Source organism: Nycticebus coucang, chromosome 2, assembly GCF_027406575.1.
Source record: "Nycticebus coucang isolate mNycCou1 chromosome 2, mNycCou1.pri, whole genome shotgun sequence".
Classification (NCBI taxonomy): domain Eukaryota; kingdom Metazoa; phylum Chordata; class Mammalia; order Primates; family Lorisidae; genus Nycticebus; species Nycticebus coucang.
Genome location: NC_069781.1, coordinates 143,949,791 through 143,964,780, shown reverse-complemented (window position 1 = coordinate 143,964,780; position 14,990 = coordinate 143,949,791). Strand labels below are relative to the sequence as shown.

At 44.4% G+C, this 14,990-nt stretch overlaps 1 protein-coding gene across 11 annotated transcripts in view; it reads left to right on the top strand.

The window, feature by feature from the left end:
• The window catches only part of HERC2 (HECT and RLD domain containing E3 ubiquitin protein ligase 2), a 275,737-nt gene that overhangs the window by 232,624 nt on the left and 28,123 nt on the right, over positions 1-14,990 (top strand). For 10 of the 11 annotated variants that reach the window (XM_053582031.1, XM_053582025.1, XM_053582027.1 and 7 more), the window contains 9 exons: positions 3,606-3,759; positions 6,919-7,026; positions 8,465-8,596; positions 9,131-9,289; positions 9,375-9,493; positions 10,224-10,349; positions 10,819-10,974; positions 11,336-11,451; positions 11,541-11,739. In XM_053582031.1, coding sequence (XP_053438006.1) covers positions 3,606-3,759; positions 6,919-7,026; positions 8,465-8,596; positions 9,131-9,289; positions 9,375-9,493; positions 10,224-10,349; positions 10,819-10,974; positions 11,336-11,451; positions 11,541-11,739 — 1,269 coding nt within the window. The remainder of the gene's footprint in view (positions 1-3,605; positions 3,760-6,918; positions 7,027-8,464; positions 8,597-9,130; positions 9,290-9,374; positions 9,494-10,223; positions 10,350-10,818; positions 10,975-11,335; positions 11,452-11,540; positions 11,740-14,990) is intronic. The other variant, XM_053582029.1, reaches the window with a different exon arrangement.

The following is a 14,990-nucleotide window of genomic DNA, read 5'->3' as shown; positions in this document are numbered from 1 at the left end:
GAGGGAGGTGCTGTCCTTAGTCACGTGTGATCTTGTTCTAGATTTTTTTCCTCAGAGAAAGCAATTCAGAAGCACTTTTTTAAAACAAAACTTTTTTTTGAGACAGAGTCTCACTCTGTGCCCTGGTAGAGGACCGTGGTGTCATAGCTCACAGCAACCATAAGCTTTTAGGTTCAAGCGATCTTCCTGCCTTAGCCTCTCAAGTAGCTGGAACCACAGGAGCCCGCCACAAGGCCTGGCTAGTTTTTCTAGTTTTTCTAGTTTTAGTAGAGACAGGGTCTCACTCTTGGTCAGGCCGGTCTCAAACTCCTAAACTCAAGGAAACCACCATCCTCTATCTCCCAGAGTGCTGGGATCAAACGTGTGAGCCACCATGCCTAACCTAAAACAAAATTTTTAATTATTCCTTTACCTGTTTTGGATCTAGTTAATGGATCCTTCCCTTACTGACTTGTTAAGAGTTTTTTGAATATGTGTTCTTTCTATCATATGTTTTTTGATGTTGGTTTGGTGCTTTTTGCCATGTAGAAATTTCTAGTTTGTATGTAGTCAGACCTGCCAGCTTTTCTCCTTTATGGCTTCCAAGTCTTATATCATGCTAGAAAAATGCTTGTATGACATTATTAAATAAATTCACCCCCAGTTTTCTTCTAATTGTTTTTATTATTTCATTTATTATATTTATATTTTTGAACCACGTAGGGTTTAGCTTGATGTAACATATAAAATAGAGATCCAGCTTTAATTTTTCTTGGGTGGTAAAGCAGTTGCCCTAACATCATTCATTGAATAATGTGTCTTTTCCCCTGTGGTTTGAAAACCACTAAATATTTTTGGGTCTTTTTATAGACTCTCTTCCGTTCTACTGATAAAACTCTTTAGACTCTAATACCTAGTGTTTTATCTATTGCAACTTTAAATAGCCACTAGCCACATGTGCCTATTCAAATTTAATCAAGATTTTAAAAGCTCTTCAGTTTCTCAGGTGCACTAGCTGTATCTCATATGCTCAGTAGTCACATGTGGCTGTGGCCACAGCCCTGGACAGCTCAGATACAGAGCATTTTGCAATAATAGAAAGTCCTCCTGGGCCCAGTGCTGCCAAATATTAAAGCATGTTTAGTCTAGATCATGAGTCTAGCGTGTAAAGTCAGTGGACTATCAGTATATGAATATCTTAGAAATAGGCTTGCTCAGCCCTGAAGTCCAGGCTTCCTGGAAGATTCTCACCAGCAGTGTTGCTGCTCTGTGCCAGGCGTCTGGCGTGGCCATCTTGGTGGCAGTTACTTTGTCTGTGTTTCTTGAGGCCCCTTTTCATGAGCACCAAAATGATAACGTACCTAAGTACAGCTGAGTGGCCTTAAAAGTCCAGGAAAGGTTCGGTGGATATTTTAGGAGTTTCTTAATCTACCATTCAGGAAGCACTAAAAAGTTACAGGTTTCCTTCTTTTTGTTTTTTGAGACAAGTTGGTTGGCATAATTCTAAGAGGTTAAATCAAGGTAAGCAAAGCATTTTTTTCAGAAGTGTGTTGCATTTGTGAGAAGAAAGGATCTGAATGAGAACTTCGATTTAAAATATTGCCCAGCATTTGCCATACACATCCCTGTCAGGCCTGGTTCTGGTGTACTCTCAGTACAGGGGCTGGGGTTACTTTTATATGCAATGAGGAAATTAAGGGTCAGAGGGGACACTCAATCTGCTGGTAGGTGGGTCCTCTGTGATCTCCACCTGCAAAGCTTGCTGCCCTTCTTCTCTAGGGACGGACAGACTGCAGGGGGATGTTCTGAGGGCTGGCACCTGCTGGGCTCTGTACCAGGTGCAGGAGGGTGTTCTGAGGGCAGCACCTGCTGGGCTCTGTGCCCAGGTGTTTGATGGTCCCAGCGTCTGTTTCCAGTAACTCAAAGACAGAACTGAGGATGAGATGGTCTTCAAATTGTTCTGACCAGGTTGGCAACATGGTTGTTGTATGTCCTGCCCTGACCTTATGTTTGTGACTCTCAAAGATAAAAAAGGCACATTTAGATTTTAAATAATTGTGCCAATGTAGGACATTGATACCATTGTTTGCTGAGCTATTTGTTATCTAAATTTGAGGAAAAATAATGACAAAGAACAATATATTTCTAAAAGGTACAGAATGGGCATTGTCAAGAGATGAGCTTTATTTTTTCTGAATCGAAAATTTTAGGGTTATGCCAGGCACAGTGTATCATACCAGTAATCCTAGCATGTTGAGAGGCTGAGACAGGAGGATCCACTTGAGGCCAGAAGTTTGAGACTAGCCTTGGCAATATAGCGATACCCTGTCTCTACAAAAAAATTTAAAAAATTAGCAGATGTAGTAGCTTGCACCTATAATCTTAGTTACGTGGGAGGATTGCTTAAAGCCAGGAGTTTGCAACCTGCTTGAGCAAGAGTGAGACCCTGCCTCTACTAAAAGTAGAAAAATTAGCAAAGTATGGTGGTGGGCATCTGTAGTCCCAGTTACTCAGGAGGCGGAGGCAGGAGGATCACTTGAGTCCAGGAGTTTGAGGCTGCTGTGGGCTATGATAACACCACTACATTCTAGCCCAGATGATGGCGCAAGACTCTGTCTCCAAAAAATTTTTTAAAAAGGAGTTAATACAATGTTGCTGTTATACTATATTCTTTTCTTTGCTTTTAAAAAATAACAAAGACTTTATTCTCATCGGTATTAACCATGTGAGTGGTATGAATCATCTCTTTTTTTTTTTTTTTTTTTTGTGGGTTTTGGCTGGGACTGGGTTTGAACCTGCCACCTCTGGCATATGGGACTGGCGCCCTACCACTTTGAGCCACAGGCGCCGCCCTGAATCATCTCTTTTTTTACAAGGGCCTTGCATGGGTGGCACCTGTGGCTCGAGTAGGGTGCTGGCGCCATATACCTGGCCCTGTTCAAAAACTGCAAAAAAATAAAAATAAATAAATAAAAGGGCGTTGCATTATGACATAACTATAGTAGCAGCTTCACTGGACAAATGGAAACGTTGTATCTCATCATTTGAGTCCTCATGTTAATTTGAAACAACGGCATTATAGCTTATTGGGAGAACAGGGTATGGCCAGACCCTTAGTGTCCTGGGTCGAGACACCCCTGCCCGCTTGTGTTGATAGGTGCAGCCCCTAATATTAGTCCTCTGCCACTGCTGGGCCCAGACGGCCTGCCCATTCTTAATTCCTGCCCCTCCTGCCTGATTCCAGTGCCTTCTAGGATCTTGTCATTTTTTAATCACCTTTCTGCTCCTTGCCTTGATGTTTCTGTTTCTGAGGCAGACTTTCCTCAGTAGGCAGCAGCCTGTCTTGGTGTGAACAGGACGTATTGTCATACAGGCATGTCACCTCATCACTTGGCTCTTGTTGAGGGCATTGGGCACCTTCTGACTACGTTTCATATAGATTTTCTGTAAGCTTCACAGCACCGCCACAAGCTCTGTGTTGTCTTGATTGAACCTCAGTTTCTCAAACTCCAAGTCCTGCACTCTGCCTCCCGTTTCTCTGGAGGTCTGGACAGGATGAGCAGAGTTGTGTCCAGAGCCCAAGTATGCAGCCAGTCAGCCACATCTCTGTCCCTACTTTCCCCCAGGTGGCAGATATGCTGTTGGAGCTCTGTGTCACCGAGTTGGAGGATGTGGCCACAGACTCACAGAGCGGCCGTCTTTCCTCTCAGCCTGTGGTGGTGGAGAGCAGCCACCCCTATACCGACGACACTTCCACCAGTGGCACAGTGAAGATACCAGGTACCTGGCTGCCCTGGGGGAGCTACAGGGTTCTGCACCTCCAGAATTCTGATTGTGGAATTGCTTCCATAGAAATACCCGCCCCCCCTTTTTTATAGAAAAGAGGTTACAGAATTACTGTGGAATTACTTTCCCACTTTTCTAAAAAAACTTCTTTTACAAAATAAAACATTACAGAGAGCCATGGACAGTAACTGTTAGCTTTATGGACCCCAGAAGCCCTGGGCATGTCCCCTAAGGTGGGTGCTGTCCTGCCCTTGAGCCGTCACCAATTTGCATTTCTGGACAGCTTGTGTCACCCAAGTGTGCATCTTTGTGTTCTTTTTCTTTCTTCCTTATTTTTGTGAGTCACTGTTGATGGTACCCTACTGCTGCAGTTCCGGGTCCGCAGTCTGTCCTAAAGTTGGTGCCTGGTTGGGAGGCCCCTCCAGGGAGCCCCTTGCAGCTGCACCTGCCTCGGGAGCCTCCTGTGTGCTTTCTCTGCTTCCTGCCATTAGCAGCTGCTGAGGCTCTGCACCTGGAGCCACTGACCTGCTGGGGCTGCAGAGCACTGCTGTTCTCATGGAATCATTTCCTTTTTATTTATTAGCTGGAATACTTTTTTTATAAAAAAACACTTCCCCTCATCCTTCAGTTGGTTACCCTGGAGCTATTTGCATAACCAACGCAGCTGAATGCTTGGTTCTTCCCTTCCATTTGCCACTTTCTCTAGTGTTTCCTTCTATTTACCAGAGACTGATTGGTTCCCTATTATCCTTCAAAGGTGACCCAACACCGTTTTTAAAGTATCATTATGAGCTCATGGACTGAACGTACATGATAGGTTTTAATCTGTTGTCTTTATTATACTCATTAAAGGTCAATTGTCTTCTCTCTAGATAGTGGCAGCCTCTTCAGTTTGGCTTCTGAAACAATTCTGGCATGACAAGATAGTCCATGCTTTCCTGTAGGCTTCTGCCTCCACCTGGGCTCTCTGCTGGTTTCTTTTGAGTTCATACTGACATTTTCAATCCAGATTCAAAAGTAGAAGTTTTCTAATTCTTCTGTTATATATCTGCATTTTTTTTCATGTCAAAGCCTGGTTCCAAGATAGGGTGTGATAGATATCTCATAATTTTTCATTTGCTTTATCCTGCGTTACATACACAGCAAACAGGACCTGATTCTACTTTTGTCTCTGTGATTACTGAAGATGCTAAACAGTGTTTCCATTCTCTCACATTTATTAAAGTGATTATATTATATTTATCAGCACGTAATACCTGTGAAATAACGATGCTTTTTCATCTCATCTGGTCTTACTTTATCCCGTTGAATGTTCTCTCTTCACTCTTTCATCTCTTTGGTTGTTGTCTGAAGTGTACTTTAGCAGTCCCTCAGATCAGACTTTTCCAGGAGAGTTTGTGCCCTTTGAACTTGAAAGGTCACTTTTCTGGATAGTAAACTCTTGATCACATGGTCTTCCTCTGTGAAGGTGTGATAACAGTAGTTTTCCCCCCTTTACATGCCTTTCTTCAGGCATTTTACTAGATGTGTTCATCTTGAGCATTCTGAGTCATAGTCTCAGATGAGAGGTGTGCCCTCTTAATATGTAATTTCAAGTCGGTCAGGACATGTTTTGTAATGGTTTATAGTGTTCTTGCTTTGTTCTCCTATCCAAGAACAGATGTGATCACAGTGACTTTCCTGGTTATTGTCAGCTGCTTCCCTTTCAAGTGCCTTTTACTTCTATTAAAAAAAAAAAATCTTTCTTTCTTGTATTTATTTTAAGTCATTATCTCTTATGTTTGATTTTTCTATTCTAGTCTTTATTTTGGACATTTATTTTAGTTGCAATCTTTTCTTTTTTCTTTTTGAGACAGAGTCTCACTTTGTTGCCCTCGGTACAATGCCGTGGTGTCATAGCTCACAGCAACCTCCAGTATCTTAGGTGATGCACTTGCCTTGGCCTCTTAAGTAGCTGGGACTACAGGCACCTGCCACAATCCCCAGCTATTTTTTGATTGCAGTTGTCATTGTTCTTTAGCAGGCCTGGGCTGGGCTCGAACTCGCCAGCCTTGGTGTATGTGGCTGGTACCCTACTCAGTGAGCACCGGCGTTGAGCCTCTTACTTTTTTCTAATAGTAACTTTATATTGGATTTGATCTTGGTACTTTTTATTTTGATCATTTTTATGTGACATTGTTTTCTTGAAATTTTAAAATGAGGTGAGTTTCAGAAAATAGTTTTTTTTTTTTTAATTTCAGCTTTCTTGTTCATCATGCTTCTTCATTTGAAGTACTCCTTTTTTTTTTTTTTGTTCATTTTCTTTCTTCTTTTTTCAATGCTTCCTCTAGCGATGCTCTGTCCTGTTGCCTCCCCAGTAGCTGGGATTACAGACGCCCACCACAACATCTGGCTGTTTTTGATGTTCGTAGAGACGAGGTCTTACTCTGGCTCACTGCTGCTCATACTGGTCTCAAACCTCTGAGCTAAAGGCAATCCACCTGCCTCGGCCTCCCACAGCGCTGGGACTACAGGCATGAGCCACCACACCCGGCCCAGAAAATAGTTTTCAACTTTAAAAATATTTAACTTTATTATTTCTTTTATTCTTTCTTCATAGAAATTTACAGAACAAAGGGTGTCTCACCTTGTGGCCTCTTTCTCTTCTCTGTTTCTTTCCTACTTCATAGTCTACCAGCAAGTGCTATCTTTTCTGTTTTAAAATGTATTCCAAATCAACCATTTCTCACTGACTTCCGACCGTTTTGTCTCACCTGGATCATTGCACGAGTGGCTGGTTCTAGAGCTTGCTCTTCCCCTGCTCCTGCCCAACCTCCTGTGTCATCCCAGAGCGAGCCCCAAATACTACCCCCAGAGACCTTCTCTTAAAACCAGGCAGTTTAAGGCGTGGTCTGGGTACTAGGGCTGCAGCATGACAGTTCACCCAGAAGCGAAAGCACCAAACACATTGGCCTGGTGGAGGTGTTCCCCAGCCTTCCTTTGCAAGGCAGAGACGTGGCCAGTCCAAGTTCTAGTTTTCGAAGCTGGTCCTTCTGACCCACCTGCATTTCATTAGCAGTAAGCGTGGTTTTCAGCCTGCCTGTTCCTCTGTATGTGTGTCTTTGGAGTGCTGACCAGGGTGGTCACTGTGCTTTGTGCTGGGCTGTCCCCCAGGTGCAGAAGGACTCAGGGTGGAGTTTGACCGGCAGTGCTCCACTGAGAGGCGCCACGACCCTCTCACAGTCATGGATGGTGTCAACAGGATTGTCTCCGTGCGATCAGGTGAGGAAGAGGGTGAGCGGGATGTGGTCTGCCTGCCCTGGGTTCTGTGGATGGAGCCCTTGACTTTGGGGGACAGAATACTGCTGGTTCATTCCTGTGCTAGCCTTATGGAAGGGCAGTAGAAGTCCCGTTCTGTGTGAGCTTAGGAAAGGGTGGTAGAAGTCCCTCTGGCTTTGTCTGCCTTGTTCCCCACTCTGAATGATGATTATCCATGCGATGTGTGTTCACACCACTAATGAGTGACCAGTGCAAGAGAAGCCCCTTGTTGGGACACACTCAGCATTGCCCAGACAGCTGGAGAAGGTATTGGGGATGTGTGGAGGTGGACGTACACAGAGCTCTGTAAAAGGGTTTACTTTGAATCTATTGCATTGAGGGCTTGGCCACATGCAGAATGAGTGTTATCCGTGTGCAGGACAGAGTACTGCACGGGCAGGAGACCTGGCGTCCACCTGTCCTGCTCTGCTGCCGAGCTCCTGAGGTCAGGGGCCACGCTGCTCCATCTGTGGGGCTTGTTCCGTGCTCACTGAAAAGGTATTTTAGAGCCCCACTGCAGAGGGGCATTATGTGCGCCTTCTACATGTTCTTCATCTTTCTTCTTGAGCAGGGCAGCAGAGTTTTCCTGTAAAGAGTCAAGTAATAACTATTTGAGGTTTTGTGGGCCTCTACTGTACACATCATGAGTGGGTACAGCTGTGTCCCAGTAAAAGTTAACTTCATGTGATATTGCTTATTTAAATGTCTGGTCTGAAGCTATGGATGAAGGGGTGAGATGGGTTTTCTGGCACTTTAACGTCTGTCAGTATAATTTTCAGTAGTTGTTAGATTTGACAGTTTCTCTACTTTCGGCAGAAAGCCCCTGCTGGCCATCCCCGCACTGCTGCCAGATGGACCTTCTAAGACAGAAATCTGGGTGTGGTCTTTGTGGTTCTTCCAAGATTCCTTAACACACCACCACAGAACCAGACCCTGTGCACTGGTTGGGCTGCTGTACTCCTAGCCAGGCTGGATGCACACGTGGCCCTTTGTGGGGAAAGCTGTGGCTCCGTGTCCTGTCCCTGGCTTACAGCAGACTTTCTGCGGGCAGCAGCCCGGCAGCCCCGGCATGGGTGTGGGTGGGCTGGCACTGCAGGCCCATCACTGCACCTGCTGTGCTGATGAGCATTTCCCCTCACGTGGCACCTGCTGTGGGGGCAGTGCTGGCCTATGTGCTTCCCCAGTGCTTGGTACAGGGGTTGAGTAGCTGTTAAAGAGTGTTCTGTAGTAAAGTGTGGTTCTCAAGAGGGTTGTGTCACCATGAGTTTAAACTTGAGAGACTTGGGTTGTAGGAGGTCATTCTTCAGATGCAGCACGAATGATTTTGCTCTATGTCTAAGGAAGTTTGGGTTGATCAGATGGTGGAGTGATCCTGACCCTTGGCCGTACCTTTCTCCTCTAGGCCGAGAGTGGTCTGACTGGTCCAGTGAGCTGCGCATCCCAGGGGATGAGCTGAAGTGGAAGTTTATCAGTGACGGGTCTGTGAATGGGTGGGGCTGGCGCTTCACAGTGTACCCCATCATGCCAGCTGCAGGTGAGGGGGCTCAAGGCCATCCAGGCTTGACCACAAGCTGTGATGGGTGGGAGTAGCGTGGAGGCACATGTCTCCTTCCAGTAGCATTCAGGCTGCCCCATGCTGCCAGGTCTCTGCCTTCAGGCTGCCTCACGCCACCTGGCGCTCTGCCTTCACAGCTGCCCCACCCTGCCTGGCACTCTGCCTTCACAGCTGCCCCACGCCACCTGGCACTCTGCCTTCATAGCTGCCCCATGCTGCACGGCATTGTGTATTCAGGTTGCCCCATGCCGCCTGGCACTGTGCCTTCAGGCTGCCCCATGCTGCAGGGCACTCTGCCTTCCAGGCTGCAGTGCTGAAGGCTTTTGATTGACATTAAAACGTTGCTGTGAAGAGCTCATGGCTCAGGCAGGGTGTGCCATAGGCCACCTCTAACTGCTCTGTTCCATGTGTGGGTGCCTCTTGTTAGCTGGATTTGTGCAGCATCTCCTTATGGGATAGCCCCCTCCCCACCCCTTGTGTCAACACAGGGACATTCCCGGTGCTCATTCACAGGCCCTAAAGACCTCCTTTCTGATCGCTGCGTCCTCTCCTGTCCGTCTATGGACCTGGTGACATGTCTGTTAGACTTCCGACTCAATCTCACCTCCAACAGAAGCATTGTCCCTCGCCTGGCGGCCTCCCTGGCAGCGTGTGCGCAGTTGAGTGCCTTAGGTAAATGTCACCTTTCTGGTCATGTCTGTCTGCCCATTTGGAATAAGTGGTCAGGCTTCTGACATTCTCTGTCTGCTCTTTTCAGCTGCCAGCCACAGAATGTGGGCCCTTCAAAGACTGAGGAAGCTGCTAACAACTGAATTTGGGCAGTCAATCAACATAAACAGGCTTCTTGGAGAAAATGATGGGGAAGCAAGAGCTTTGGTATGGAGCACTACAGCACAGCTTCTAGACGTGTGGCCCTTTGAGAATAAGAAATTGCTTTAATAACTTAAACCTCTAAATCATCAGGAATTGTTGGGGAGTGCCATGTAAATGAGAGGACTTTGTCACAGGCAGACTCTTCCTCATGGTGTTGTGAATACTGGGTCCACACAGGACTTTGGGTTTAAAACATGGCTGTGAACATGGCTTGGCGTTGACTGGCCTTCACATTGAGTCCTCCTGACCATATCTGCTTTGCATCCTGACCTTATGAGGAAACGGCGGGACTTGTGGTCGACGGGGGCTGAATGGCCATACTGAGATTGAGACTAAAGGTTCTGAGATGAATTTTCAAACTACTCTTTTTCTTTTTTTTTACTTTTTTCTGAGACAGAGTCTCACTTTGTGACTCTCGGTAGGGTGCCGCGGTGTCATCACAGCACACAGCAACCTCAAATTCCTGCCTTCAGGTTCAAGGATGGTTCAAGCCATCCTCCTGCCTCAGTTTTTCTATTTTTGCTTTTTCACCATGCCCAGCCTCAAACTCCTCTTTTTATATTAGTGTTTATGTCCTTGTACCTTTTTTCCTACTTGAGAATTCATAGGCATTTTTTAAAAAAGAAACAGTACCAACCTAATAAAACATTTGACTCATAGAAACATAGCAAGCTGTCAGCCTCCCCTGCACTTTAGATTCCTGCAATAGATTGTTGTTTTGCTATCTTCCCAGAGTTTCACAGGCAGTGCTCTTGCCGCCTTGGTTAAAGGCCTCCCGGAAGCCCTGCAGAGGCAGTTTGAGTATGAGGACCCTGTCGTGAGGGGCGGGAAGCAGCTGCTACACAGCCCATTCTTTAAGGTAACGTTTGATTTGTTCTCTAAAGTGATGGGAAAGCCATCAAGCTGAGAAGGCCACTGAGAACTGTCATACCCACTGTGCTATGTTTTAGGCCTCTTTGGAGGGCAGCTGCAGGTATCTGCTGAAGTTAAGTTGGGAAGTCCTGAGTAGTGGCTGTGTGATGTGAGCCCTCATATCTAAGCTTTTATCCAAGTATTAATGTGCCTGAGATGCACGGGTCATGTAGTCAGTGGGTGCAGGCAGCAAGTGCATGTGAGGTGCTTTACTAGGAACTGTTAGGGATCTCTGTGTTACAGGTGCTGGTAAAACACTTGTTGGGCCATGGCAGTCAGCCTGGGGTGAGGAACTACTAGCTCTGGGATGGTGGCCAGTGGCCAGCAGCAGTTGGTTCATCTTTAACACACAGTGTTGGGGACGTGTTCACTGCATTTCTAAGCATCCCTATGTCTTTAATTTCTGGTGACTGCAGGTGCTAGTCGCCCTTGCTTGTGACCTGGAACTGGACACCCTCCCTTGCTGTGCTGAGACACATAAGTGGGCTTGGTTCCGAAGATACTGCATGGCCTCCCGCGTTGCTGTGGCTTTGGACAAAAGAACCCCATTGCCCCGTCTGTTCCTTGATGAGGTATTGCATGTTATTTTGGAATCACTTTTGGGATGCAAAGAAATTTTCTTTATTTAGCTAAAATTTCTCTTGCTAAGGAAAACTGTAAAGGTATTCCTTTACAGTAGGTGAAAATAAATAAACTGACAGTATGAATTTCAGTTAATTTTTAGTAGAAAAAACTAAAGCTAGAATGGTACTGTCTAGACGATATAGTAGATTTGATAAAATCATCAGTTTTGCTTACTTACCATAAAATTGCAATGTTGATATTCCCTTGTATTCCCAGGCAGGGATTCCTCCTGTTTTCTTACCCTAATATTTATTTGTTTTATTCTTGAGATAAGTGTGTGACTTATAATCTCCTAATAATATTGTCCAGGTGGCTAAGAAAATTCGTGAGTTAATGGCAGACAGCGAGAATATGGACATTCTCCATGAGAGCCACGACGTTTTCAGAAGAGAGCAAGACGAGCAGCTCGTGCAGTGGATGAACAGGTCAGAGTATGGGAACCCAGGACTGAGGGGAAGAGGGGCATGAGTGCTGCTGGGTCCCTTATCACATGTTCCCTCAACGTCTGCTGCAGGCGACCAGATGACTGGACTCTTTCTGCTGGTGGCAGTGGAACTATCTACGGGTGGGGACATAATCATCGCGGGCAGCTCGGGGGCATCGAGGGTGCAAAAGTCAAAGTTCCCACTCCGTGTGAGGCCCTTGCAACGCTGAGGCCAGTGCAGTTAATTGGAGGGGAACAGACCCTGTTTGCTGTGACAGCTGACGGGAAGGTACGGATGCGTTTGGTGCCAAGGCGTCTTTAACACTTGAGGCTGCTATGGTTGGTGCGTCGCATGATTCTCGGCTCCTGTAGAGTTCTGTCCTGAAAAATCTTGTTACCAGAGTAATAGCACTTATGGTCTGCTGGAAGCAGTTCGAATTTAAGATGCTTTTGTGTCATCTTTAGGTGTATTCTGTAACTTTATACTTTTTTATTTTGAAATATATCATATATACAATTTTGTTAAAATTTTTATTTGCATATAATTTGTTAGATGTTGCTGTTTCTTGCTTTCTTTTTAAAAATTAATCGCTACTCGTGTGCAGAGATATTTGATGCTTCTATGCTGACTTTGTGTCTGTTGACCCTGCCCTATACCTTGTCTTTCTAACATATCTGAAGATTTTTTGTATCTTCTTTATAGAGGGCTGTAATCTGTGAGTGAATTTCATTGCTTCCTTTCCAATTTACCTATCTCTTATCTTTTTCCTTTTCTGTGGGAAAACAGGAGCAGATTGTGCTGCAGCATTGTAGTGGGTGGGGTGGAGGGAGTGGGTGTGCCCTGTTTGGACCCACATATGCCATCTTACAGTTACTCTGGGTCAGGACTGCAAGTGTCTGCAGCTGAGTTCTGTGGCTCAGAATCCATCATGGGCTACAGCTGTATCAAGGCCACATGAGGATTCAGTTCCTGTAGACTGTCTGGCAGAGGCTACAGGCCCTCATAAACTGTTGGCAGAGGCTGCCCTTGCTTAGTTCTTTGCTTGTGTCCACAGAGTATCTCACTGTGGCAGCTGGAGGCATCATCTTTGTTTTCCAGCCCACCTTCAGGGAGAGGGGATTACAGGCCTACCTTAGAGTTTTTGGGGGTTCAGTTCTAGACCACTGCAGTAAAATGAGTATCACAGTAGCGTCACATGAATTTTTTGTTTCCTAGTCAATGTACATACCTTAACTAAAAATTAGTTTATTGTTAAAAATGTGGATGATCATCCGAGCCTTCAGAGAGTTCTACTCTTTTTGCTGGCAGAAGATCTTGCGTAGACGTTGGTGGCTGTTGACTAATCAGGATGGTGGTTGCTGAAGGCTGGGGTGGTTGTGGCCATTTCTTAAAATAAAATAGTGAAGTTTGTCACATTGATTTGATTCTTCCTTTCACAAAAGGTTTCTCTGGCATGTGATGCTGTGTGATAGCATTTTACCCACAGTAGGACAACTTTTAAAATTGGAGGCAGTCCTTTCAAACCCTGCTCCTGCTTGATCACCTAAGTTTATGGAACATCCAAATCCTTTGTTGTTATTTCGACAGTGTTCACAGTACCTTCACCAGGAGCAGATTCCATCCAAGAAACATTTTCTTTGCTCATCCATCTGTTGATCACAAGATTACAGTAGTTCAGTCACCTCTGCAGGCTCCACATCTAAATCCAGTTCTCCTGCTGTTTTTACCACATCTGCAGTGACTTCCTCTACTGAAATCTTTTGAACCCCTCAAAGTCATCCATCAGGGTTAAGTCAGCTTTTTCCAACCCCTTGTCAATGGTGTTATTTTGACCTGCTTCCAGGAATCACCTTTGCTGACCATTATTTCTTACATCTCAGACCGCTGTCTGCAATCATTTTCCTTCTACTTTAAGCATATCTTTTTCACTTTCTTTTAGTGACATTCTTTTGTTGATTGATTATTTTTGTTGGTTTATTTAAAAATATCTTTAATTTACCCTTTTTCTAGGGTAGGAGTTGGGAAACATTTTCTGTAAGGGATACATTGGTATTTTTGACTTCGTGAGCCATTTCTTTTGCAACTATAAAAGCAGCCATGGGCATAATGTAAATGAGTGCATGTGCTGTTTCAAGAAAACTTTATTTACAAAACAGGTGATGGGCCCAATTTGGCCTGTGGGTTAAAACTGACCAACTCATGTTTCAGAATATAAAATTTTCAGTTGATAATTATTTTCTGTCAGCCTAGTAAGTGTTTTTTTATACTTGTAGGTTTTTGTCTTCCATTATTTCTAATGAGATGTCAGCAGTCAGACTAAGCTGTTACACAAATGAAGATAATATAGCTTTTCTTTATGGCTATTAAGATCATTTTTTTTCCCTGATCTTCAAATTCACGGCAATACATTTAGATGTCAACTTCTTTTAACTTTTCTTAACTTTTTTGTTTTGTTTGCTAAAGAGGCGAAGGATTGAAAGATGGTAGTGGGATGGGGTCTTGGCTCTGAGAAGTGGTCTTTTGATAATTCTGGCAAATGCCTAGACATTACTTTTTTCTATTATTTTTTCTTCCATATCCTTTGTGTGATCTCTACTTAAAATTCCAATTGATGTTGGAATGAGAAGGTCTTTCCATTGTATCTCTTAGTCCTGTCCTTCCTTTGTATTTACTCTTCACTTTGCCTTTCTGTTCCACGTGCTCCATAAATTCTTCATATCAGCCTTCCAGTTTTCTAATTTCTCTTTATCAGTATATAATCTGCTGTTTAATGAATCTGAATTTTGTATTACAACTATTTTTTTAATTTCTAAAAGTTCCGTTTTTAGTTGTTTTATAATCTTCTTATTCCTTGAGCAAACTTTTAAGCTTTGGTTTCTTTAAACATAATAGTAAATTATTGTTCTGCTGGCTGTCACTCATGGTGCCTTCTTTCCTATTTTATGATGTGAATTTTTAAAACTATGAGTTAGCCATTTGCCTTAGAATATTTTGTGTAGAAGTTCTTTGAGGCCTAATTTGAAGTCATTTATCCAAAGAGAATTTATAAACTTTGGACATTACCAGCCTAAGGATTTTAGTCCATAGGTAGCATAAATTCAGAGTGAAAACCAACCTGAGGATTAGCTGTGTGGTTACAGATTCTCAGAGGAGATTCCCCTCACTGCTAAAACTGAGAAAGGCATCTTTGTTGTTGTTTTCATTTCTTCTTCATAGTTACAGAGAGGGGGCTACCCTTTGGAGCCTCACCTGTCTATAGGGCATGTTTTTGAGGCTTGGCACCTTACCCACACACCCTGTGTGCTGGAGACCTCCCAGCACCCTCCCAAGAGAAGCTAGCCTGGGCCTGGTTTACCAACCGAGTTTTGTTTTCACTTCCTTAGCCCTTGTGGTCTCCTTACCGTTGTGTCAGTACAGCAGCATGTTTGAGAGAGGTTTAAAACAACATGAGACACCATGGTAGATTTTTGTCAGGAGAGATGCTAATCCTGGATTTGGAAATGGCAGTCTTTTTTTTTTTTTTAAATAAATGATAAAGA